The sequence below is a fragment of the Diplotaxodon limnothrissa genome, linkage group LG4, assembly GCF_057381915.1.
Source record: "Diplotaxodon limnothrissa isolate DT_005_m linkage group LG4, D_limnothrissa_male_GT1.1, whole genome shotgun sequence".
Lineage (NCBI taxonomy): Eukaryota > Metazoa > Chordata > Actinopteri > Cichliformes > Cichlidae > Diplotaxodon > Diplotaxodon limnothrissa.
The window spans coordinates 29153663-29178869 of NC_140599.1; the positions used below are offsets into that span (position 1 = coordinate 29153663).

Genomic DNA, 25207 nt, shown 5'->3' on the forward strand with positions numbered 1-25207 from the left:
TCTGCATGGAGAAGCACCAGCATACACGAGTGAACTCTTACATGCATACATCTCCAGATCATCCCAGAGGCCATGTAATCAGGGGCTGCTGGCTATGCATCATATAAGCCTGAGAACTAAAGCAAAGAGTTTTGCAACAGTGGCCCAGACTCTGCAACTCTCTCCCCCACAGAGCCCCGAGCTCTGTGGACTGATCTCTTAGATATCAGCTAAAACCTCATCTTTTTAAACGTGCTTTTGCAGAACTTTCTAGCATTTTTGTCATGAAGCGCTTTGTGCTGCTGATCTTAAAGACCCTAAATGAAATTTGACTTACTCAAATATGCTTATTTACATTTAAATTAATCAATGGGTTTTATATTTTTAGTGGTGACTGAGTTTTCAAACTGAGTTTAAGGGTTTTAGATCAATACTCAGCAATGGCAATATAACAATTTAAAAGCAAAAAGCTGAACAGTATGATTACTTTCTAGAAAGGACACTGTTTATTCTGGATGAGCCGCTGATCACACTCTCAAACCTGCCTTATAAAGTTAGTATAAATGAATCGAAGGAGGACATCACGTCTGGATAGAAACATCAGTTAATCCATAAGGGCAGTGACAGGCTACAATGTAATCAGCCTTACATTTACACTGAAAATCATTACTCTCTCCTCTCATTTACTGGCCCATTACAAATCCAACGTGCAGAAACAGAGTGCAAACAGATCATGTGTAACTGTCCAAATACTTAGACTGCACTGTAAATGTACTTATTTAAGCCACACGGCTAAGTTGAAAAACTGCAAATACAACCCATTTCATCATCCCTGTTCTCTCTCCCTCTCGCTTTTCAACTTAAACCAGGCAATTTGAGCAGCTGCATCATACTCAAAATGAGAACGAGGATGAGGATTAACCTGAATCTGTTATACTCAGGCAGGAGTGCTGAAGAAGTCTGGATCTGAGGAGGAGATGTCGGGAAAGCCACCATATTAGCCTGTTAGTCACAGTACGACTCCACCCTGATGCACTGCACAGTTGGGTAAACACTGCTTAGGTCAGGAAACCACATGGGACTCAGACTACCTCTCGCAATCCCAAGCCAAAAACCTCTGATACACCTCTTAATGCACCGTAAACAAGCAGCGTAAAAAAAATCATCCAGTCCACTTCGAAACTGAAAACTAACTGGAAAACAGCCGCAGCCTCACCTTGGTTTCATTTTGCATAATTAGTAAATCAATGCTGTGTAGATTAGTCTTCCATTTCAAGGTCAGTGGAGCAGGTACAATGAATAAGAATGAAACAAAAAGGGAAACATCTCTAATACGCACATAGAAGAGGCTCAAAGTCGCTACAAGAACACAGGATGTGTAGATGAAATCAAAAGAGGCAGATTTTTGGAACTAACGAGCAACTTATCAATTATCGGTGATACAAAGCATCGGCACACTTACAACAAATTAATTCAAGACTATTCTCTGTTTGTATTTATAAACAGATCTGAAACAGTTTTGAGTAAACAACATGTACATCGTTTCACCAGTATTTCGGTGTTTAGAAGGTGACTCAAAAGGAAAATGAGGGTAGAAGTGCAAGGTGAGTCAGTCATAATGCAAGTCCTGGGAGACAGTCTGTAAAGTTTCATGTGAAGTTTCCATCATAGGCTGCAGGCATCCTCGGGCAATTCTCCCAGCAGTTCATCCAGGTCATCATCTGTGCAACAAACACACAGGTCAGCACATGAGACAGTATTTTAATGCCTCAGACATTTGATTAAACAAAAACAAAACAGCAATGATTGCAATTTTTCAACTACAATCATCAGGGGTTAGTTATTAAGTAAAAAACACACATGGTACTGGTTTCATCTTGTAATGCTCTAATACTCAGTTGGATGAAAAACAAAGCAATGCATTTTTTATTAGGTGCTGCTGCAAATGCAAAATGCAAAGAGTGATTTGATGGTGATGCCAGATCAAAGGCCATGACGGCATCATAACGGATTTGTAGAATAAACAGTTTGAATATAGCATTTTAATCCAGTTTTCCTGCTCGCATGCATCGAGGCAGTGAGCTGCTGTGACCACTGGAAGCAATTCAGTTTGTTCTTTCAACACGTGGGCGGGAGGAGCTGGAGCTCAAACAGCACCCCCTGTGACCACTGGATGTCATTGCTATTATTGGTTTTTAGACTGCGCTCCAGAATTTTAGACCATAGCTAGATGTTGATCAGCCTAAGATGCTAACATTTCACATTTCTGCATGGAAATTCTCAGCTGTGGATTTCTTAGGATTTGTCCTCCAAAGACAGTCACTGTGTTTGTCATTTAGGCAAATTGAGGTAAAATTCTGGGACTAAGAATCCTAAACATGGCTTGCCTTTTTGCATCATATCATTTTTAGATATGAGATAAATATTTGCTCATCAGACAAAAAAACAAACAAAAACAGTTTAAAAACAAATCAGGCTATGACTGATAGGGTTTCAGAATTGCAGTCAAATGCCAATGACCAAACATCATTAATGTTTTATTCGGAAAATAACTCCTTATATTTCAGAGCGACAGCAGGCGAGCTCACGATGTGAGAAGAATTAATCTCTCTTCTGCTTCTCTACAAGTGTTGTTTGTACTAAGCTCTTTTCTCCCTGTCTGCAAGTGTTACTGCATGTGCCCCACCTGCACCCCAGCTTGGCTCCTGTGGTGCTGTGCTCCCACCACGCTCCAGGGAGCCTCTGCCACTGTCTACAGGGGCTCGAGGGTCTCCCTCTCGCTCTGTGTGTCTTTCCCAATCTTTTCCCTCGTCATCCTCTTCATCAAACATCAGCTGCATGCAGGAAACTGGCTCCTGAAGGACACCGGGAGACTGAGTGGGTGACAGCAACATCGGCTCCTAGAAAAGAATGAATATGTTTCAAAGGGACTGATGACAGGTTGACAGGACATATATCTAAAAAGAAAAAAAGTAAATATGTTTTTGTATTTCTTGGAATGTAGACGTGCTAATCTTATTTTCAGCAGCAGCCATCCTGCTCACCAGGACCAGAGGGGGAAGCTGAGTGGAGGTCAGACTGACTCCATCAGCAGCGTAGATCCTCAGCAGGTTATTGGAAGTTACATTCAGGTAATGGTTACGATGGGAGGGGGAAAACACACCCACCTGTTCACAGAAGTAAGAAACTGATTTGTAACCACTGTATAACTCAGATACAACACTATAGTTATACGATTGTGGGCGGTATGCCTTACTTGTTTGAGCAGCAGCACAGCCCCGACCTTAAGCTCCTCTGCTCTGTCCTCTAAAAGACGCCGATGAATAGTTCCCTGAATCTCCCCTTCAGTCCAAAGCATTATAAAGAAGTACAAAAAACATTTAAACACACACAGCTACTCATAACTTCTCACAAAAGATACATTTTAGCTGCATAAACACATCCTCACTTTTTCACTTTCCTTCTTGAATACAAATGTTTTTATCCATAATCTGCATTTTATGATCAAAATGTATGAAACGCTTCATTATTTACCTTCTTTTTTTATTAATCTAGCAATAATTTTTTTTATTTTCTGGACAGGCAACCACCAAAAAGTCTGATAATTCAATGAAATGGCATGAAAGCTCTCACTTTAATGTGCATGTGAGTGTGCACATTTGCACAAGATAAGAAGAAAACATGGAGAATTCACAAAAAGATACCAGTCAGAATTTCTTTTCCTTCTATTCACATTTGAGTAGAAGACAAACTGACCCCCAAACAGCATAAAGGTAAAGATGAAAGATTCCTTTTACTCTGCTGCTACCAGATTATATAATACCCAAAGGAGTATTACTCCAAGGGAAGTTCAACACAGCCAGGCTTTCTTTGCTGTAGCTGGCTCAACAAAACCTAAAACCTTTCACTGTTACGCCAGGCTTTCTGCTTCCCGCCCTGTGTGACGCTCTCATAAAACCGGGCATTACATACATCACGACTCTTATCCACAAAACGATCCCTATGAGCGTCCCTACTACAATCAGAGAGCTTATCAGGTGATGATAAATAGATAAAGAACATTAAAAAAAAATAACAGTAAAATGCAACACTGTTGCAGTTAAGATGATACTGAAGACCAGAGATTTAGCACCAGGTAAAAATAAATATAATTCTAATAGTGGCCGTTCCAGCAGTGTTAAAGAAACTCGACAGCAGATTAACGAATACAGTCTTGTGAGAATTTAATGCACAATTAGCGTTTCATTCAATGGTTTTACTAAGGTGCAACTTAACAATGTGCACATATAAAACATCTTTGGAAAGCAGAGAATCTATAATGCGCTTAAAACAGGCTGTAAATAAAACAATCAGTGAAAACACTGCACTTGTACTCAATTTTAAAGTGAAACTTGGAACATAACCGCCTCCTGAGCAGTTTGTGTGTTCAGCAGTAATTCAGACAGGTAAAAAGTATCTTGAGCCACAGGAAACTCCGTAAACCCCTCAAGTGATCCAAATTTGCAGGATTTATGAATACTCTGCTTGCCAACTCGACCAGCTCTGCCAACTCTGAAACCTTGACCCAGCAATCATTAGCTACGAGCTCCAGCTGCCTAGCACTGAAAGTTAAAATAATTCATGCCGACAAAGCAGGAGAAGGCTCCAAAATGACAGCAAAGTGTATTCATTTAGCCGTTTCTTCAGTTCATAAAGAGCCAGCAGTTAATAGATCAAGGTCAAGTTGATGTTAATTACAAGAAATTCATATCAAAATCACCATGTGACACCAAAAGACCTTGGGGAAGACACAGCAGACTCCTTTGTCTGAAAAATAGTTGAAATAAAAGCATTTTAGATGTTCATTTGGTTCATTTAGGAACCAAAAATTTGACTAATGAAGTTGAAACGAGGCGTAGAAAGGGTGGGTGCAGCAGCGAGTAGCACTTGGAAAAGTTTCCTTAGCAAAAGCAAGACTGGATTATACTCATTACCAGCAAAATCTGAAGACAAAAAATATCATAATCTCTGTAAAAAACAAACAAAACTCAGGACAAAAACAGACAATCATAAGCACAGATGCCTTCTGCAGTAGCAACAGAGAGAAAGGTCTCTACCAAAAGTCTCTCCATGCCGTGATGCACACCAAAGGACATTATTAAGAGTCGACCATCTAGGATGCCCCATAATTTGCTTTGGGCCTTTTTTTGGCCATTTTGAAACTAAAACAGGAAACTGAGTGTGAAATTTAAAAAAATAAATGTAAATAAATAAATGGAAGAATCAGGTCACATTTTACATGCCTAGCTATTCACAGTAACCCAAAGTTTTGCAAGCCAATCCACATTTCTAACAATGTAGGAAAGCTTTTTCCACACTTTGTGATGTGATTATTCCGGGTAAATATTCAAACCCAAGAGGATTCAAATATTCACGTTTGACGGAAATTTCCAAAAGAAACCAGAGACAGCAGCATTTTGCACACATTTCCATAAACTTTCTGACATATTTAGTGTAACGGTTTGGGCAAAAAAACAAAATCAAAAACACAACAGGAAAGCCAAAAAAAAAGAAAGAAAAAAAGAATATGAACAGTGTGTCACTCTGAATAAATCCGAGATTGTATTGAGAGCTTCAGAACAAGCCTGGAATAAAAACCTTTTAACACCACAGCTTCCTTCTTCAAACTCATAAGAATAAAACTGCATGTTTATTAGACAGCTAAGCTGCATCTAAAGATCCTCATCAGCATCTCCCAGATATGGTTCTTCTGTTTTCATACAAATATAAAAATATCAGAAAATAGTGAAAAACTTTCCTGAAGCTCAGAATGACACCTAAATCCACAGCAGACTCTGCTGTCAAGAACGTGATCTAAAGATCCGTGTTTCCGTTTTTTTCCACCACCAGACTGCTGTCATACGCACCGAGTCGTGTTTATGTACACATTAGGAATATTTTACCCATTTTAAACTGCAAAAAGTCCACAAATGGAGGCTCGAGGGATCGGCAGCGACATGAAAGAGTTCATCACTCACCAGAAGCAAGTGTTTGAATCCCCATTTTTCATACTTATACATACACACACATTATGATGAAAGCCCAATATTTTTTGTTAATGATAAATGATTAAGATACTAATATGTTGATTAATTTCTCCTCAGCTTGTTTTTTTTCCCCCAGCACTAGTGGATGTTAAGCGTGCGCTGTTAGCAGCTTCTCAGATAACACTGTCTGCTGGGTAAAAAGCAAAGAACCTTCCAGCAGGTCAGGGTCACATGACTAAGCAAACAGTTTCTTGTGGTGTCAGAAGCACTTAATACCTGCCCACTACTGATGCCAATCTGTGGCAATTGAATCACTAATAAGCACTTAAGTCCGGTGTTGAGAGCAACATCCACTCCTGAGTGATGATAATCAGTTCACCTCATGTGGCTGCTCTCTGGGGGCCATGGCAACCGACTCAGCTTAGAGGTGCAGCAGACAAAAGTGGGGGGAAAGGTTTAAGAAAGAGCGGGAGAGGAAACGAGCGGTGGGAAGAAAGAGGCGTCCTGCTGTTTGGGCAAGACGGGGTGTGTGTACATGTGTGTATGTGTGCACGCAATCAAGCGTGTTACAATAGCTGAACTCTGCTCTCGTACCTCGTGGAGCTCAATCAGGCGAGCTCCCAGTGAGCAAATGTCAAATGTGCAGGAAAAAGCTCGCAGCTCCTCTGCTCCCATGGTTCAGCACTAGTTAACACGCTTTCCTGTTTCTTTTCCCTACCGAAGTTTGCTTTGAGGCTCAAGTGCTCTACTAGAGTCGAGCATTGTAATTGATTCACAATGAATCATCATACAGGGAGTGCAGGATTATTAGGCAAGTTGTATTTTTGAGGAATAATTTTATTATTGAACAACAACCATGTTCTCAATGAACCCAAAAAACTCATTAATATCAAAGCTGAATGTTTTTGGAAGTAGTTTTTAGTTTTAGCCATTTTAGGGGGATATCTGTGTGTGCAGGTGACTATTACTGTGCATAATTATTAGGCAACTTAACAAAAAACAAATATATACCCATTTCAATTATTATTATTATTTTTTTTTTTACCAGTGACACCAATATAACATCTCCACATTCACAAATATACATTTCTGACATTCAAAAACAAAACAAAAACAAATCAGCGACCAATATAGCCACCTTTCTTTGCAAGGACACTCAAAAGCCTGCCATCCATGGATTCTGTCAGTGTTTTGATCTGTTCACCATCAACATTGCGTGCAGCAGCAACCACAGCCTCCCAGACACTGTTCAGAGAGGTGTACTGTTTTCCCTCCTTGTAAATCTCACATTTGATGATGGACCACAGGTTCTCAATGGGGTTCAGATCAGGTGAACAAGGTGGCCATGTCATTAGTTTTTCCTTCTTTTATACCCTTTCTTGCCAGCCACGCTGTGGAGTACTTGGATGCGTGTGATGGAGCATTGTCCTGCATGAAAATCATGTTTTTCTTGAAGGATGCAGACTTCTTCCTGTACCACTGCTTGAAGAAGGTGTCTTCCAGAAACTGGCAGTAGGACTGGGAGTTGAGCTTGACTCCATCCTCAACCCGAAAAGGCCCCACAAGCTCATCTTTGATGATACCAGCCCAAACCAGTACTCCACCTCCACCTTGCTGGCGTCTGAGTCGGACTGGAGCTCTCTGCCCTTTACCAATCCAGCCACGGGCCCATCCATCTGGCCCATCAAGACTCACTCTCATTTCATCAGTCCATAAAACCTTAGAAAAACCAGTCTTGAGATATTTCTTGGCCCAGTCTTGACGTTTCAGCTTGTGTCTTGTTCAGTGGTGGTCGTCTTTCAGCCTTTCTTACCTTGGCCATGTCTCTGAGTATTGCACACCTTGTGCTTTTGGGCACTCCAGTGATGTTGCAGCTCTGAAATATGGCCAAACTGGTGGCAAGTGGCATCTTGGCAGCTGCACGCTTGACTTTTCTCAGTTCATGGGCAGTTATTTTGCAACTTGGTTTTTCCACACGCTTCTTGCGACCCTGTTGACTATTTTGAATGAAACGCTTGATTGTTCGATGATCACGCTTCAGAAGCTTTGCAATTTTGAGACTGCTGCATCCCTCTGCAAGATATCTCACTATTTTTGACTTTTCTGAGCCTGTCAAGTCCTTCTTTTGACCCATTTTGCCAAAGGAAAGGACATTGCCTAATAATTATGCACACCTGATATAGGGTGTTGATGTCATTAGACCACACCCCTTCTCATTACAGAGATGCACATCACCTAATATGCTTAATTGGTAGTAGGCTTTCGGGCCTATACAGCTTGGAGTAAGACAACATGCATGAAGAGGATGATGTGGACAAAATACTCATTTGCCTAATAATTCTGCACTCCCTGTATTTATTTTAAGACTGAGTGTGTCTGGGTTTGTCTGTTACCTGTCGGGTCCTTAAACACTGCCTTGGCATCAGTATGCGTGTGGACGATGCTCTTCAGAAGCACAGCCATGTTTGGAACTTTATTTCTGACCAGCTGTTTCAGTGCAGCCTAACAAGAAGAGGGAAAATACACACACAGACACACACACACGATAACTTTTGCTAACAATATTGCTAAATAATTAATGGATTAACAGATTAAATATAAAAAGTTGATCATTCATCTTTTTAGTAATGGTTCAAGCAAAAATATCTAATTCTTTCTTATAAAATGGGTCTGAAGCATTTCTATGTTGAATACAGTAGAAAACAGAACACAATTAAGTGTTAAGAAAAACATGGAAGCTAAATAATTCAGCTGAGGATTGTGTGATGACAGTCTGATTTCATGGCACACATTTTACTCACATATATATTTAATGTTAGTATTATAAGAAAATAACCGAATCAACTGTTTGCTTGTTTTTAATTGTGTAAACACATGTTCTGTGCTCCAATTGGATACTGAATTTTAAGAACTCTTGTGTGCAATTTCAGATTCTTTTTCTAAATCTTCAAATTTAAGCTCTAAATCTATCAGCACATCAGGGATAATGGGCTTTTCACATAAGAGCCTACCACCTGCACTATTTATTACATTTTCGATGGGAAGAGTCGGAGGACCGGAGGTCTAGCTGGGCTGATTGGCTGGTAGTACAGTGGGCAAGTGCAAGCCCAGACAACTGCTGGCTGTGCACACAAATCAAGAACACGCTCGTCTCCCACAAAGATAAAAAAAACCCATAAATGAATAAAAAAAAAAAATCATCTTTTGAGGTTCTGGGGCAGAATTACGCTTGTTTATCCAACAAAATGCTTCTGCAATATAACAGCATGGAGGAAATTTTATTTTGGCAGTGGACTACCTGCAGCTGTAGGATGTGCAATTTAAAATTTACAGGGACATAAACATGAAGGTTGGTTTCTGGGAGGCGGCTGGGGACTTGGCACCGTAAACGGCCAGCCAGGATGCCTCGCAAATGGACAGAATTATTGCTTTTTACCTTGTTTGAGTGTGGCCTCTGATGTTTTGGTGGCTGTGAGCACAAAGCAAGAGAAAGCCCGAGTATATTTGCAGCCTTCCTTCTCTCAGTGACGGCCAGTTTAAAAACTTCAGTGTTGCTGATGCAGCGTGGTGTTGAATTTAAACCACATTCGCTTTAATTCACAGCACTGCCGTAAAGAGAGTGCAAAGTGCACTGTGACTGGGTGAAAATATGGCATCATATTGTCCAGGAGGGGTTTGACTTCTGTGCAAAGCCACATGTTGTCTTTTACGCAAGTGCTGAAGGTACAGGGTTTGGAGTTGCTTAAAAGTGCCTCATGTGGGTGTAATACTTTTGACATCAACTAGAATGCGAGGGTCTGTTTGAATCTCTTCATGTGGACATCCATGTGCCCTCCAATGTGCCAAAACTGCAAGGTCGCCAGCTGTGCAAGCGTCCCTCAAGTGGAATAGGAACAATCTGTGATGTCCACAGCTGTCTGCAAGTGTTTGCACGGGATTAAAAACCCAGCCTTATTTACTTTAGATAAACTGTAAGTGTTCAGTCATTCCGATAATCTATGATAACCTGATGCTTTGAAAGAAACTTTACAAATGATATCAAATCTTCTCCAGTGTACCAACCTACTGATTAACCTCAGTTTTTAAATTAACCCTCGACACAAATCTGGTGTTACGAAGATATACTGATGGAAGTAAATACACAGCAGTGAGCAGGATTTCCTCTTGAGATCAACCTTTCTTTACACTGCATTTGTTAGAACACATTGAGGCAGTGTGGTCATTTGTTTATTCACGAAAAACAAGGATTTGGGGAAGCTGACATTCACGTCAACGGCTTAACCTGAGCGAGCTTATCCAGCGTCCTGCCACCGACTCTGCTCCTGTTAAATGGAGCCAGTGACAAGCAAACACAGCAGAAACCACCGTGTAAGGTTTCAAAATGACTGCCACTCAAAGCTACTTCACACTGGCGGCCCTTCACACACAGCTACAGGAGAGCGACAGCAGAGTCCCCATTAGTGTGACTGATAAGCGATCGTACTGTTTATAATTACACAACACCTCCAGGACAGCGCCGTCATTTGTCCTGATTATGCCAATAGACCTCCAACGGCGGCAAACGGGCCGTTGTGGTGTGAAGACACATAACTTGTAAAGAGGCTTGACCTAAATATTAGACAGCGCTTGAATAAACAGTACGAGTGGGACTTCTTCTCCATTTGTGTAACGACGTTGTCAGCTCACCTTGCGAAGCACCATGACCACACTGTAGGAGTGCAGGAAACATGATGGATGCCTCTCATCCAATCCCATCTCCATCTTCATCGCTGCCCAGGCACCGCCACTGAACTCTTCTTCCTCAGTCTGGGAGCTGGAAGCCTTTAACATAAAGTTTTTACACCCACAAACATACAGCGACACTATAAATGGAATTCTTAACCTTTGCTGGTTCTTCCAAGTGGCTCTAATTAATATTTCACACAAATAACTGTAAATAGTGTTATGTAGAGTACTGCATCCTGTACAAACAATGCACAAATTGGCAGGCAGCTACTCGTCCTACGTAGACTAGCTGTTGAACAGAGTGGAGCATTAAGCAGCTGATGTGCCAGATGTTTCCTTCAGGAGAGCAAAAGTAAGAGAATACTGCACTTGACATCAGGGGACTATTAACAAGCTGGATGTGTAAATAGGCAGCTCTTTTCCATGTCAGCTCATAAGGTGGTGTCAGTGCTGTTTTAGTCATTCATTTCCGCTGCCTCCATGTGGCCAATACAAAATCTGTTCATGATTTACTGGCCTCACACCGTGTGGACACCTGGCATTTTCAAGCCTTTTCTGTAATCTCGTCTGCTTTTGAAGGTGCAACAGTGATAGAAAAGATGGGAAAAAAAAAACCTGCTTTATTTACCTGACTTGGTAGTCGAGCCACAGCCCCATGGGCAGGAGTCTGAGGAACAGAAACCACAATCTCATCCAGGTTCTGACCCTGAGGCTGAGAGAGGAAATTTAAATCACTATATGCCAGCAAGGTGGGAAATAAAAACAAAAAAACCCCAAAACAGAACACATAACTAATTCATTTTCTTTCTGAGTTCTACTCAGGCATCTTTGCCTTGGCTTGACCGTGCTTGTGCTTTCATTTGCAGAAAGCCAGATTAGGAGAGAGTGCATCAGCATCACATGAGACCAACCTGCTGTGGCAGAAGCCCAGCTGGACCAGGGAAGCGCCGGGTCCTGGGCTGGCGTGGCTCTGAGCGAGGCCTCTTCTTGGGAAGCTTATTGGAGGCAGAGACTAGCTGGACCAGGCGATTGGTGAGTACTGGCGTGTGAAGAGGATGAGAGTTCACAGAGGGAGAGGGGGAGGAAGGAGGTGCCGGGGAGACTGTATCAAAGAGGTTGCGGGGCTGAGAGGAGGGTCTTGGAGTTGTACATGTTTTCTGTGGCTGCTGAGGTTTGTTAACCGTCCTGGAAAAAGAGCTCAGGGCTGGAGAAGTTGCAGTGAAGCCACGGAAAACGTCAGACTTCTGTGGAGGGGCTAATGGGAAAGCAGGACATGGATTTGGATGTTGGACAGGTGGAAAAGGAGCCAAATTGTGACCAGTGGAGCTAGAAGTCTTGGATGCGGCGCTAAGCTCCCTCACTGTCCGAACAGGTAGTGTCTGAGTCTGTCCACAGGTCGAGGGTCGCAGCATTTTGGCTGGAGGCTCTACTGTGGGTGCACGTGGAGCAGGAGGTTCAGGCATCCGTCCCATTTGGCCATCACATTCCTCCAGGTCTGCTAGGTCAACATCCCAGTCATCAAAGTCATCCTGAGCCACACAGGGCTTCGGCAGCCCCTTAGCGTGAGCGTGACTCTGTTGTGTTGCCCGATTTGGCTCAGAGTTATTCAACGTGGGAGAAGGAGTAGGGAGAGGAGAGCGGGAATGAGAGGAAGATGAGAGCCGTCTCAACCCCAAAGCAACAGTTTGTCCCGTAGCAGTAGTGTGCGTGCTGCTCTCTGATGCTGTGCCATTGCACGGGGCAGCTGATTTCTCTCCAGTTTGCTGGAGGCAAATTTTCTCCGGCTCTCTGTGAGTAACAGAGGAGGCACGCAGAGCACAGGATGACACAGCAGCTGCCACATTGGCTGGTCCAGACACGGAGCAGGAAGCCCAGTCTGTCTCGAGCAGGTCCTGGGAAACACACGCGCGCGCGCGCGCACACACACACACACACACACACACACACACACACAGTGGGATTACGAGGGAACAGGAGGACCATTATGTGACAGAAAGCAGCCTGAAACGACAGTTAAATAAAATCAGGTGTTATTATATTTACTGATTATTACCTCATCTTCAAAGTCCTCGCCAATGCTGAAAAGGCCACTTAATTTACAGGTCTGTAACACAAAAACAACAATAAAACACAGCACGAGTACCAATAAATGTCAATAATAATAATAATAGTAATAATATGTCCTGGTAAACTCGAAAACATGCCACACATTTGAGCTACTTAACGTGTATTAGCTTAGTTAGCCTCAGCTGCGTTCAGTTTGCTGGACTTACCATTGCAGTCATGGGCTATCGCGATAAAAAACCGTTGTTGATCACTTTGAACAAATATACCAGACTTTGTAAGACATTAATTGCCATTTAATGCCGGCTTACAAATATGATCTCTGCTATTTCTTTTCCTTTTTAACTACAGTTAAGTGAGACTAGCTTGCTAGCTACAGGTAAAGTTTATCTGGGCTGTACTGCTTCGTATCGCGCCGCCACGTTCAAACACGACGTGATGACGTAAGGAATGTTTTTACAAAGGAGGTTGAAGTGAAGCGAGATGATTCAATCCCCATTCCCATTAGATGTAGCTCCGTTTTTGTTCCAAGTTTAGCGACGCCACGGCGTGGTTAATAACAAACCTATCTTACTAATAAAAATAACCGATTCACGCAAATACTCTTTTTTCTTAAAAGACAAAATTCTTTAGCAATTTTGTAATGTCTCCCAGACGAGCTAGTATCATCTCTGAGAGAGCAAAACATTTTCTTTTTTTTTACTCGTGAGCAGTAGATGTTCAGGTAGACAGCTGTCGTAGTTGTGAAAGCTATCAAGTTTATTCGTAATAAACTCCAAATTGGCTTTTCTTCTTACCACCTTTCCCTTACGTGAATTTCGGGACGCTATGAATTTACTCACTTTTTAAAGTTGTGATCACGTGGCCTTCCTCGTTGATTTCTATAGATTATCTTGATACTTCTATGCTCTTTGGCGTTCATGACCGCAATAGAGCTAAATGCTGGGTCGATACTGTCATCTAGTGGTCGCTGTGGAAACACTTAGTATCAGCTTACGTTCTGATCTATTAATATTCAGTGCTGAACTTGTGCAACAATCTTGTGACTGTAGCCACCACGGAAGGGCATTTAATTTGGAAATCGCTTCATAATAGTTAATTTCAAAGGGAAATGAACCTGATTCTAGCTGTGAAAGTATTTAGTTGACCTCTGCTTGGACTCCTGTCACTCACAGCTGTTCCATTAAAGGGTGAGTAAACGCTGCATGTTGCTATTTTCAGTAAACAGTACTTCCCAGTGCTTCAGAGGCTGGCTTTAGCGGGGTGAATGTGTTAATGTTCTGCTGTGATAAAACTGGAAAATGGCATGAAATCAGTACTTTTAAACCTGTGTTTTGACTTTAAGGCCCCATGTCAAAGGACACATTCCCATTTACCTCTACTTCACTGCGCTCTCTGAGACTGGAGCAGGCGTTTCAGGAATGGGAGGATGCACGGCGGGCACTGGCTCACAGGAGAGCCATGACTAGAGCGCCTTTGCCTCGGGCCCCAAGGCCTCCTCCCCGTCAGCAGCGGCTCCAGGAAGTCAGGGCCCCTCCGCCCCAGGTGAAGTGCAGAGACACTGCCGTCCACAACACCTTCATGTGCGGGGACATGAAAGGAGTGTATGCAGTGCTGAAGGACCCTGCTATGGTCAATGCCTTGATGGAGACGGTGCATGAGGAGATGGTGTGGGCTCCAGAGATGGGTATGACTTTACAGATCTCTATCTTTTAATCTTCTATAAACGCTTTAATTGAATGAACTCCCTTTTCCTTCTTCCGCCAGGCATGTGGACCATGAGCTCCACAGTGAAACAGACCTCAGCCTTACGTCTGGCTGCCAGCAGAGGACACACAGCATGTGTGGAGGAGCTGCTGTTTCGTGAGGCGGAGGTGAACGCTGACCCTGGAGGCAACACAGCCCTCCACGATGCCTGCATAGGTGGCCATTCTATTTGTGTCCAGCTGCTGCTCTCTCATGGAGCAGAGCCTGATCTGTTGGTTGCAGATGGCAGTGCCCCTCTTCACCTCTGTACCTCTGCCCAGTCATTCCAGTAAGTGCTAAAAAAGCTGACGACTTTATTCTTATTGTGCTTAAGCAGAAATATTCAGCAGAGGGTATTGTTGCCAAGGAGTAGCTGAAGCAAAGCTTTATATTAATCTTGTCTTATATGAAAAATGTCCTTTAAAGGCTATTTTCTCAACTGCGGTAAAAAAACAACAACAAAAAAAACCAACGTAGTTTAATAGAATGTAATGTAATAATACAAATCTAGTGAGCCAGGAAAAAAAACATTTCTGAGATATTATGAAAAATATCTGAGGGAGATGGATTTCTTATGGACTGAATGTAGATATTGTGCATGTCGTGACCAGTAAATGTACTATTCTTTAAAGCTGCGCTGAGCTGCTTTTAGAAGGAGGTGCAGAGGTCAATGTGAGGACCAGGGAGTCGAGACTCACACCTCTGCATGTGGCTGCTCGGCGAGGCCTCGAAGAGCACGTCCAGCTCTTTCTTAGCCACGGAGCTGATGTGTTAGCCACAAATCGAGAGGGCGAGACCCCTCTGAACGCTGCATGCTCCGGAGCCGAGAGACCATCTGAGGCCGGACGCTATCTTCGTGTGGTTCAGAAGCTTCTGGACGCAGGAGCCGATGCTCGAACTGCAGGCAGGAAGCAGCACACTCCACTGCACAACGCCTGTGCAAACTGCTGCCCCAGGATTGTAGACCTCCTCCTGCAGCATGGGGCCAAGGCTGATGTCACCAACTGTGCAGGATACACAGCCATGGACTGTTTGCTGCAGGTAGCAGATGCTATGTATAAGAGCAACAAAGTACTATTTAGCATTGCAAACACAGAAACACATTTTTAAGTTTGAGCATTCGGATAAGAACTTTTCTGTTTGGTTTTTAAGGTGGTAGAAGATTTCCCGGACCAGCAACCTGAAGCAATTGCACGATCACTTCTGAACCACGGAGCTAAGCCTGTTTCACCAAAGGTTTGATCAAACAGCCACGCTGTGAGGGAATGTGAGAACTGCTGCATGTAAATTGTAGTGTTATCTAATGCGCGCACACTGACAACACTGACTCCATGCCAGTGCTGTCAGTGTGGTGATGAAACTTCATGAGGCAACAATTTCAAAATACGTAAGGCTTAGATAAATACTACATCAGGGATTGTAAAAAACAAAACAATCTTTAAATGAAATATTAATACATGTCAAAGTCTGAAGAGTAGAAACAAACAAGAAAAAAACATTATGAAATATTAGATGGGGGGGGGGTGTCTATCTACATTTTTGTAAATCTGCAACAAAATATGTAAATAAAAAAATGTAAACACTTTAAAATTAGACAAAACCAACAAAGTTAGTGAGAACGTAAAAAGCAAAAAGTGAACATGGAAAAAAGGAATAATGTCAATATGTCCTTTTTATTCAAATTAAGTCTTTCTCTCCATTTCAAGAAATCCTGACTTTTATAAAGCTGCAAGTTGGGTTTATAATACTTGTTTTAAACAGCATATAAGTAAGCTAGTGTGCTGGCTGAAAGAAGACGGCTGAGACGCTGTAGTCTGCAGTTTGCTTCCTGTTTCGGCCTTTCTTTAGTTTCGTTTTTACTACCTCTTTCATTTAGGGAAAGATCATGGTTTATGTTCAAATATGAGAAGTCAGGAGTGAAACCAGGCTCTCTATTGCTGCTAAAGAAAGTTATGCACATCTCTGACTTTCATTATGTTTGACATGCCTGAGCTGAGAATAGACTCAGTGATTAGTGATGAAACCTTCACAAGATCAAATATTTGATATAGTGTGAACAATTATATAAATACACCTGCCACTTTATTAGGTATACCTGTTTAAGAATGCAAATGTCTAATCATCAGCAACTTAGTGCATTTACGCATGAAGACATGGTAAAAATGCTAGAGTTCAAACAGAATGGGGAAGAGAGGTGATTTAAATTACTTTGAAGGTGGCGTGATTGTTGGTGCCAGTGTGGTCTGATGCTTCCAAAACCGTTCATCTCACACAACCATTTCTAGTGTTTACAGAAAATGATCTGAAAAAGAGAAAATATCCAGTGAGCATCAGTTTTGTGGGAGAAAATATCTCATTTATGTCATAGCTCAGAAGAGCTGATGGAAACCAGGTAATCGAGAAACTCAAATAACCACCTGTTACAACCAAGGTGTGCAGACGAGTATCTGTAAATGCATAACAGATCAAACCATGAAGCAGATGGGCTCGAGTAGGGGTGTCCAGCTCCAGGCTCAAGGTCCTGGTTTTAAATATTACCCTAAGTCAACACACCTGAATCAAATGATTAGTTCATTACCAGCCCTCTGGACAACTTCAAGACATGTTGAGGAGGCAATTTAGCCATTTAAATCAGCTGTGTTGGATCAAGGACACATCTAAAACCTGCAGGAGACTGGCCCTTGAGGCCTGGAGTTGGACACCCATGGGCTCCAGCAGCAGAAACCACGCCGGTTGCCACTCATCAACTCCTTAAACGTGACAGTGATGTTACTGTACTCAAATGGCCTTTAAAGTCACCAGATCTCAATCCAATAGAGAACTTCTGGGACGTGGTGGATGTGAAGGTGACATATCTGCAGCAACTGCATCGTGTCATCATTTCTACATGGACCAAATTCTCCACTGAATGTATTCAGTGCTTTGTTGAATCTGTGAGATGAAGAATTAAGGCACTTCTGAAGGCAAAACGGAGTTCAACACATGAGAAGCAAAGTGTACCTAATAAAGTGGGTGGGGCCCTTATGTGTCAGTTGTAGATGGGACCTAAATGTGCTCAGCAGAAGCAGGTGAAATAGAGAAGAGGTGAATCTTTAATAGAGTGTCTCTCAGCTGTCATAGGATGCGAGGCCGGGCATGGCCCAGGGCTGGAACAGATTAGGAAGACAAGGAAACTAAAGCACAGACAAAACAGAGGAAGTCAAAGAAACACAGGAGACTCTGGAAAAATGTGCAGAATGAGAAAAACGTCATTTAAATCAAAACAGGAAACAAAAACTTAACAAATACACAGCAAAAAACATGGACTGTGACACCAGTGTCATCAGCATGTAATAGTTATTGGTACCATATGACATAAAATTCATAAAGTAACATGTTTTATTACCAAAATAACATCACTTAAATGTAATAAGCTATTGAATGATTAATTAGTTACTGTCAAATTTTACAAGCAGTGTTTTATTTGCAGATGCTGAAGCAGTGTGTGCTCTCCCTGGCCACTGTCGAGGTGCTGCTGAACTCGTACCCCCACCTCCCGCCCTGTGAATGGATGGATGCTGTGTCTGCTGAGATATATGAGGTGAGCTCTCCGCAGTGTTAAATCTACTCTCCTCTGCTTGTTTACCTTCAGCACTGTAGTGTTTCTGTTTCTACCTCCCTGCCTCAGGAGCATCGGTCTTTCTTCCAGTTGGTGCGTCAGCGAAGTGCTCAGCCTCGCTCTCTGCAGCATCTCTGTCGGTGTGCTTTACGTCAGCATTTAGGAGCCCAGTGTCACTCAGTTGTCAGCAAACTGGACATTCCCAGCTGTGTAAGGGATTATTTGTTGCTCTGTAATGATGGCACGCTCTTCTGACTGTACATATTGTGTATCTTGCCTCATTGGAAACTTATATTATTTTAGATTTCAGGGGTTTTCAGGTGGTGACCCTGAGATACATATGATAGAAATGAGCGTGTTACTTGACCTTACAAAAATAGTTGCACTGAAGAACACAAATGTATGTAAATTAGATTTAAATGACATGTTTGTGATACTATTTTAAACTAACAATTGTTGTTTGTGAAATTCAGACACATTTAATGGTTTTATTTGTTCATGGGGAAGAGAATAACCAAGAAAACGTTCAGATGAAGTTCTAAGAAGTTTCGGGCTATTTACTGTTGATTTGGATTAGTTGGTGCTATATGTGTATACGAAATGTTCATGGAAGTAATGAAGAAGGAGCTGCAGACAGAGAAGTCAATGAAAAGAAGCTCCTGGTGCAGTTTTTCTCCTGATGTTAATGTCAGAGGAAGTTTGAAATGCTCGTTGTCGCCTCTCTCAGCTCTCATGGGGCAGAGACTGGGTACACACTGGACCCACCAGTCGCCAGGCTATTACAGGGCTAACACAGAGTTCACATATTTTTTCATTTAATTAATTGATTTCGTTTTGAATCCTTTGTGAATACTGAACCTACGAACAACTTTGGGCCATACAAATCATAGGATTAGTTTTTTTCTTAGGTGCTGTTATATATAAATTAATAAAATATTTAAATATTTTCAAATAAACAACTAACAACGATGTAACAATAAAACTGTTTTCAAAAAAACTACAGTTATGTATTTATTTACGTTGTATCATAGAAGTGGAGCAATGGGCGCGCAAACAGTTTCCAAAACACGCGCCCACCCCGCTGGCCCGTGATGACGTCACGCCGCCGCTATGTTTATTATGTGGTTTTTAAGCAGCAGCAGCTGCTAGCTAGCATTAAGCCTCGCCTTCAACCATGCGCTGATTTTACAGCTGGCAGGTGAGATCATTTGATGTTTATGCATATCGGTACATACGATAAAGACTTTTATATGTCTGGCCGAAGCAGTTGCTCTGTCGGACAACTATTATGCGACAAAATAAATCGAACTATGAGAGCCGTAAACAACGGAAGGTCGTGTTTTTTTTTTCAGTTAGCTACTTAAGCTAGGTGGGAAGCTAAGTTGGGTCGTAGACAGCAGCGTAAACTACAGTGTTGTAAGTGCAGCAGAATAGCTTTCGTTGTGGCTAGCGTCTAGGTTAAGGCTGTACATCGTGTGGAAAAATCATGACAGGAAGAAAAAGAGGGGAAAACAATAATGACACGGCCCTGAATTAGCCGGATGGCTGGCTGAGACTTCCCTGCTACACGAAACAGCTGTTGACCAACCTTGGTAAATGCTACGTGTATTTCTGTAAAGTAATTCTGACGCCGATGAAACCAGGCCTTGATTTCTGAATTTGTAAATACACCTTGAAAGGTTTATCTCCCCCCTACTACAATTCTTCTTAAAAAAAAATTAAAAAGTACAAATGTAAATATGCAACTGCATGCAGCTACTGAGCTTTGAAGTGCTTTCACTAGAGTTTGTGTCTACAAGAATAGAAGAGTAAATGCACAGAAAAACGGGTTGTAAGCATGAATGAGTGTCCTACACAAAGAAGTAAACTTACACTTCAAGAAGGAGGAAAAAAGATATTACACTTATGTTTTCCCCCGTCATCATACAGCCTATGGGTGGAACATGTGAATCAAATCCTGTGTCATGTCGTTTTCATATGTTTTCAAATGGGCTGAAATTAGAAAATTGATCAGTAAATATTTTGACAGTTGAATAACCCAAACCTCTCCTTTGCCCAGTTCCCTTGTTTATCTGCTTTTCTAGTGTTTCATAGATATGTCAGTAATAAATTAATTGTTTGATGCAGTAAACCTGGAGTGAGAAATTGCTAGTTTGTCACAGTTAAGTAAACCCAGTGCTACCATATGGCTGTCTTGTTCAGTGTACTGTAAGACCTGTAGAGATCTCAGAGTGCAATTGACGTTGTTTAGCTGTAACTGAATAGATGTAGAGGAGCCCTCTTGCTTGTTTCAACAAAAAAAACCCAAAAACGAATAAAAAACAAATTAATATGCTAGAGTATTTCATGGCTTCAACTATGGATGTGTGACTATAGTCTAAGTTTCCATTAAGTAAGGATAATGAGTCTCTGATACATTATATAATAACCCCCCTCTTGCTTTGTTATTTATCAGTTCATAAATAGAAGAAAAATTGGCAAAAAAAACCTTTACAATGCGCACATTGTTTTTGGCTTAGGCTAAAACCTTTCTGTAGAGTGCCAAAAGGTTTGTGCAAGGGGAAAAAAAACAAACGCAACAGTATTACAGCTGGCTTCCTTTGGATAATGTCATGCCTGCCACCTCATTCAGTGTCTTTGCTGTGCTAATTTTGGTTTTCCTTCAAAGAATAAACACCAGATTATAATAGAAATTGTCAATGACCAGAAATAACAGGAAAATTCCCAAACTTATTCCTAACTCAAAATGGATCTTTGAGATCCCCTATTTTATGCTTGAGTATATAGAACCCTGATTAACAGTGGTTTAAAAAAGTAGTTTTGTTATTATGATGATTTTTATTTGAGGGGGAAAAAAAGTAAACTTGTCTGGGGATAACAACAAATCACATATTTGCAGGAGAAAAACCATGTTTTCATGTAGGAAGTTCTGTGTACATCGACAAGGTTATCTTAGAAAGTTTAGATCAGTTTGTTTAGATCATACTATCACATGCAGTATGAGGCAAACTGTTGAGCAGGCTCTACAGCACTTGGAGCCACATTTGAAATTGTATGCTACGAAATGTCTTAAACCTGTGTTTTCTTCAGGATTAGAGGACAGAGATGGCAGTGTGTGCACTGACCATGTTGGATGGGATGGAGGATGAGGTGACAGCAGCAGGTGGTGTATTGCTTCTGTTCTTGGCTCTCATCTTGGCTTGGCTCTCAACCCATGTGGCTGATCGGGGAGACCACATATTGGGCACGATCCTCACTGTGGGTGCTCATGCCTCTCTGATTGGACTGGGAGGCCATGACAACTACGGTGGAGGGTCAGCTAGTGCCGACACCCCTGAGCAGCAGACGCCTCCACCTTCTCAGGAGAACAAGCCGGACGAAGGAGAGCCGGCAGCTGACAGAGGAGAGGGTGAGGGGACTGTAGAGGGAGCCGAGGGGGTTTGGACAGATTTGTTGCTGGACATACAGAGCAAACAACCACAGGCTGGAAGACTGCTTGTCACTTCTGATGGAGAGGATGATGAGGCTGATGAGGAGGATGAGGAGGAGGAGTTGGAGGAGGAAGTGAAAAAGGCTACAAAGCCTATTCCAATTTTGACCAGCACCACCTCTTCTCCTACCATCACCAGTAGTACCACTTCCATCTCTGTCCGTCTGAAGTTTTTGAATGACACAGAGGAGGTGGCTGTTGTAGAGCCACAAGATACAGTTGGGATACTAAAAAGGTTGGTAAAATAACTGTGAAAATCCACCAAACTTCAAGAATATCAGAATAATTCACAGATGATACACCCATTAGGCAGTTAGCTTAGCATAAAGATTGTGCCACCTTGCAATGTTAATTTATCAAGAGCTTATACTTAGTTTGCTGGCTTACACTGGAAGGCTTTACCTTACTGTTGCTTTTCATGTTTTTTGTTTTTTGCAAAGCTTAAACAAGATGCCACATATTACTCAGTCAGCTTATAAATGTTCATTTAAGGCATATTTTATTACCTTTAGACAGAGCCAAAAGTTTCTTTTATTGTCTTTCTGCTAAGTAAGTTAATTGGCTTATGTCTGAAACCTTGGATTGATTGTACAGGAGTGGTATTGATCTTCTTGTCTAACTCTTGGAAAGAAAGCGCCTTATAACTGCTTTAATTTCTCATCTCCCTTCTTTTCCAGCAAATGTTTCTCAGGGCGGGAGCATCAAATTAAATTAATCTTCCAAGGCCAGCTGCTGCAGGATCCCAAGAGGACTCTGTTATCCCTAAACATCACAGACAACAGCGTGATCCACTGCCACATCTCTCAGACCCTGCATGATTCCAGTCCAGAGGAGGGGGCTCAGTCCGGAGCAGGAGCAGGAGCCGGGTCCGGAGTCTCCAGTGGATTCAGGGCGGCAGGTGTAGCCATAAGCACCGGCAGCCTGGTGGTGCCTGTCTTTGTGGTGATTCTTGCTGTCGTGTGGTATTTCCGCCTCAACTACAGGCAGTTCTTCACCGCCCCTGCGACCATCTCCCTTGTGGGAGTCACTGTGTTCTTTAGCTTTTTGATATTTGGGATGCACAGCCGCTGAAACGGCAAAGAAAGGGCACACACTTATAGTTGAATGTTGTGAGGTGAAACAAAAATAACTACAGCAGTGGGTGAGTGTCTGGAGAGATGTACTGACCATAAAGGGCCTCGGTGCAGATTCTGCAGCTGGTTTGAGAGCGTGCATTTGTGCGAGCGTGTGGGTGGTTAAGTGAGCCTGTTTGTGCATGTACAAAGATTAAAAACATGAGTGACTGAGGAGTGTAAGTGCAGTTTAAAAAAACAAAACAAAAAAACAGCAGTGAGTGAGCATTTGCTTTAACTAAAACCTAATTTAGTTCCTATTCAAAGATGTAGTGGTTCAGACCATGTTGTAATACTGGCTTCATCTCATGGCTCTTTATTGCTGTAAAATACTCATTATGCTTTCCTGTGCGCTATTCTTTGAGATGACTTTGTGTTTTAAATGTACAGTAAATACAGTCTACACTTACTACAGGTGAACGGCAGCCACCTTAATTAGCATTATGCACTTGAATTGGGAGGGGTAGCAAAATAGAATTCAGTTGACATCTAGTGGTAAGATTTTACATACTGTACCTTTTAAGAAAACCAACCAAAAAATGGCTTAAAATCATTTGGAACCACTCACTGTTGTGCTGCGTGTGCCAGTTTGAGTCTTTGCCATCATTGTATTATTTGAATGACTCGAGCTCTCTGTATGCAAATATAAATTGTACAACTGCCTCAGTGCAAGACTGTTTCTTTTATGCTACGTAAGAGTAGTTTAATTTAAACATTATGAAAAGATACTGTAAATATATTGTGTATTTTGTGTAAATAAAATTATACAATGAATCAATGTGCATCTGGCACTTGCTGTCAGACTGCTCTGGTTTCAGTTGCATCTCTTATTAAAGCATTTCAAAACAAACCCCTTCTACTAGCTCTTTGTGGTTTAAAGAAGTCAGTCTCATGGTATTGGTGTTTATTTATATACAAACATCAGTATGCATGGCAGTGGAAAAAAAAGAAAAATAATTTATGTATCACATTGTGTTCAGATACAAGTTGTGCACACATGCACTTATTTGTGCTTGTGCATGGAAAAAAAAGGAAAGTCACAACATTGCTTTCTTTTGTCATTGCACTTCTACAGCACAGAAATACACAAAGAGCCACAAATAAACCACAAGCAGTTACCCTTATTCACAAACAGTGCCATGACCATTGGATCATAGTTACCAAATTATCTAAAACAGTTCATTTAACATTAGTGCACATAGCAAGATTTTACTGGACAGATTCAACCGGGCACAGTCAGAAATATAGGGACAAAATCGGGCTTTGGCAGATTGTCACGATTGTGAGAGAAAATTGAAAGCACTTGACTTTAAGGATTGTATTACATGACCCTCAAAACTTGAACAAATGCTTAAAAATAGAGAACCTGGTGAATGTGAACCCTTAATCCACCAAACAGTCTGGTACATGCAGCACCTCTGCGGTTGCAGATGTCGAGATCGCTTTCTGTTCTATTTCTTGGAAATAGCTGGTCCAAAAGCATCAAGAATGCCTTCACAAAGAGACATGATTGTATCTTCAAAACTGCCAATTACGCTGATGTTAAAAAATGTAACAAATGAGTTTGGACAAAAGTGCCAAAATTCTCTCTCCGAAGGCCTTTTAGTGAGACAGAAAGTCACAAAAATGTCCAACCTCATGAAAGGTATATATGAAAATGCAACAAAAAAGTGCAAATAATGAAAGATAAATTAAAATGACTGGTTTAAAACAGGGGTTACTTAAACTATTAAGTAAATCAATAGGTTGGCCTCATTTCAAACTCCACATTCTTATTCTTCGTATGATTAACAGTTGACAGTTAAAGCCCCACATTTCATCCATCTGAAATAAGTATATTTAGCTCCTTTGATTTCTGGTTGGTTGCCTCCTGCAAACAGAAGGTTCTAACTATAGGTGGGTGGGACAGCTGTGTGCTTGAGATGACCTTACTAAGGATATCCCCTCTTGATGAATCGCAGGTGCTTATGCCTGGCACATTGGCAACTTTCCCCATGTTTAATATGAACATTCAATATACATGAAATAAAATAAGAATAAACAGAATAGGTCAACTTTACCTTCCCTCTTTATGAAATCCTGATTAAAATAAAGCATCCTGGATTTGCACTTCAGATTCCACTATAAAAACTGCATAGAGTCTTTGGGTGAGCAATTTCCAATTTAGAAGAAAAACTAATTCTTCTCCAAGACCTGAAAAGTACAGGACTTTGGCATCTACAATATGTAATAAACCTCATAATTTACATCAGACACTGTTGGTTACAAGCTTACAAAATGCAACCTTATCGCTCATGGTCATTAACAACAAGCTGAACTGCTGGGCTGATCTACTTTTACAATGTAATCTACAAGCAAAGTGAGTGAAAGCACACAGGACAAGGCTTTCTAAGAAGGAAACAAATAAACGTTGAATTCATGATTTATGTCAAACATACATGTACTGTACATGTGCCCCAAAAGCCTA

At 41.6% G+C, this 25207-nt stretch overlaps 3 protein-coding genes across 4 annotated transcripts; 2 read left to right on the forward strand and 1 right to left on the reverse strand.

Annotated features, from left to right (window-relative positions):
• Window positions 1-1644: 1644 nt before the first annotated feature.
• Window positions 1645-13015, reverse strand: hrob (homologous recombination factor with OB-fold). Its single transcript, XM_085352785.1, has 10 exons — window positions 13004-13015; window positions 12784-12834; window positions 11642-12622; window positions 11359-11442; window positions 10692-10826; window positions 8399-8507; window positions 3236-3321; window positions 3024-3146; window positions 2666-2879; window positions 1645-1700 (listed from the first exon to the last, which is right to left on the reverse strand). Exons 1-10 carry the CDS (start codon window positions 13013-13015, stop codon window positions 1645-1647), a joined length of 1851 nt encoding a protein of 616 aa, XP_085208911.1.
• Window positions 13016-13826: 811 nt separating this feature from the next.
• Window positions 13827-19102, forward strand: asb16 (ankyrin repeat and SOCS box containing 16). Its single transcript, XM_085352786.1, has 7 exons — window positions 13827-13984; window positions 14140-14481; window positions 14562-14829; window positions 15173-15581; window positions 15693-15776; window positions 18010-18120; window positions 18208-19102. Exons 2-7 carry the CDS (start codon window positions 14145-14147, stop codon window positions 18391-18393), a joined length of 1395 nt encoding a protein of 464 aa, XP_085208912.1. The 5' UTR covers window positions 13827-13984; window positions 14140-14144; the 3' UTR covers window positions 18394-19102.
• Window positions 19103-19272: 170 nt separating this feature from the next.
• On the forward strand, window positions 19273-23443 carry tmub2 (transmembrane and ubiquitin-like domain containing 2). 2 transcript variants are annotated; one of them, XM_085352787.1, is made up of 3 exons: window positions 19273-19336; window positions 21229-21863; window positions 22306-23442. In XM_085352787.1, the coding sequence occupies exons 2-3, from the start codon at window positions 21244-21246 to the stop codon at window positions 22697-22699; spliced, it is 1014 nt and encodes a 337-aa protein (XP_085208913.1). In that variant the 5' UTR covers window positions 19273-19336; window positions 21229-21243; the 3' UTR covers window positions 22700-23442. The 2 variants fall into 2 exon arrangements, with proteins under 2 accessions (XP_085208913.1, XP_085208914.1); XM_085352788.1 differs by lacking the exon at window positions 19273-19336 and adding an exon at window positions 19353-19730 and having other exon boundaries at window positions 22306-23443.
• The last annotated feature ends 1764 nt before the right edge of the window (window positions 23444-25207 follow it).

Bases quoted from the DNA above. Each gene is read 5' to 3' on its own strand.
- asb16 (XM_085352786.1), top strand. From the start codon at position 14,145: ATGTCAAAGGACACATTCCCATTTACCTCTACTTCACTGCGCTCTCTG. The intron at 15,582-15,692 runs GTAGCAGATGCT...TTGGTTTTTAAG, and splicing joins CCATGGACTGTTTGCTGCAG to GTGGTAGAAGATTTCCCGGA. The intron at 18,121-18,207 runs GTGAGCTCTCCG...TCCCTGCCTCAG, and splicing joins TGTCTGCTGAGATATATGAG to GAGCATCGGTCTTTCTTCCA.
- tmub2 (XM_085352787.1), top strand. From the start codon at position 21,244: ATGGCAGTGTGTGCACTGACCATGTTGGATGGGATGGAGGATGAGGTG. The intron at 21,864-22,305 runs GTTGGTAAAATA...CTTCTTTTCCAG, and splicing joins ACAGTTGGGATACTAAAAAG to CAAATGTTTCTCAGGGCGGG.
- hrob (XM_085352785.1), bottom strand. The intron at 3,322-8,398 runs GTAACAGACAAA...TTTGGACTGAAG, and splicing joins AGTGTTTAAGGACCCGACAG to GGGAGATTCAGGGAACTATT. The intron at 3,147-3,235 runs GTAAGGCATACC...TTCTGTGAACAG, and splicing joins CTGTGCTGCTGCTCAAACAA to GTGGGTGTGTTTTCCCCCTC.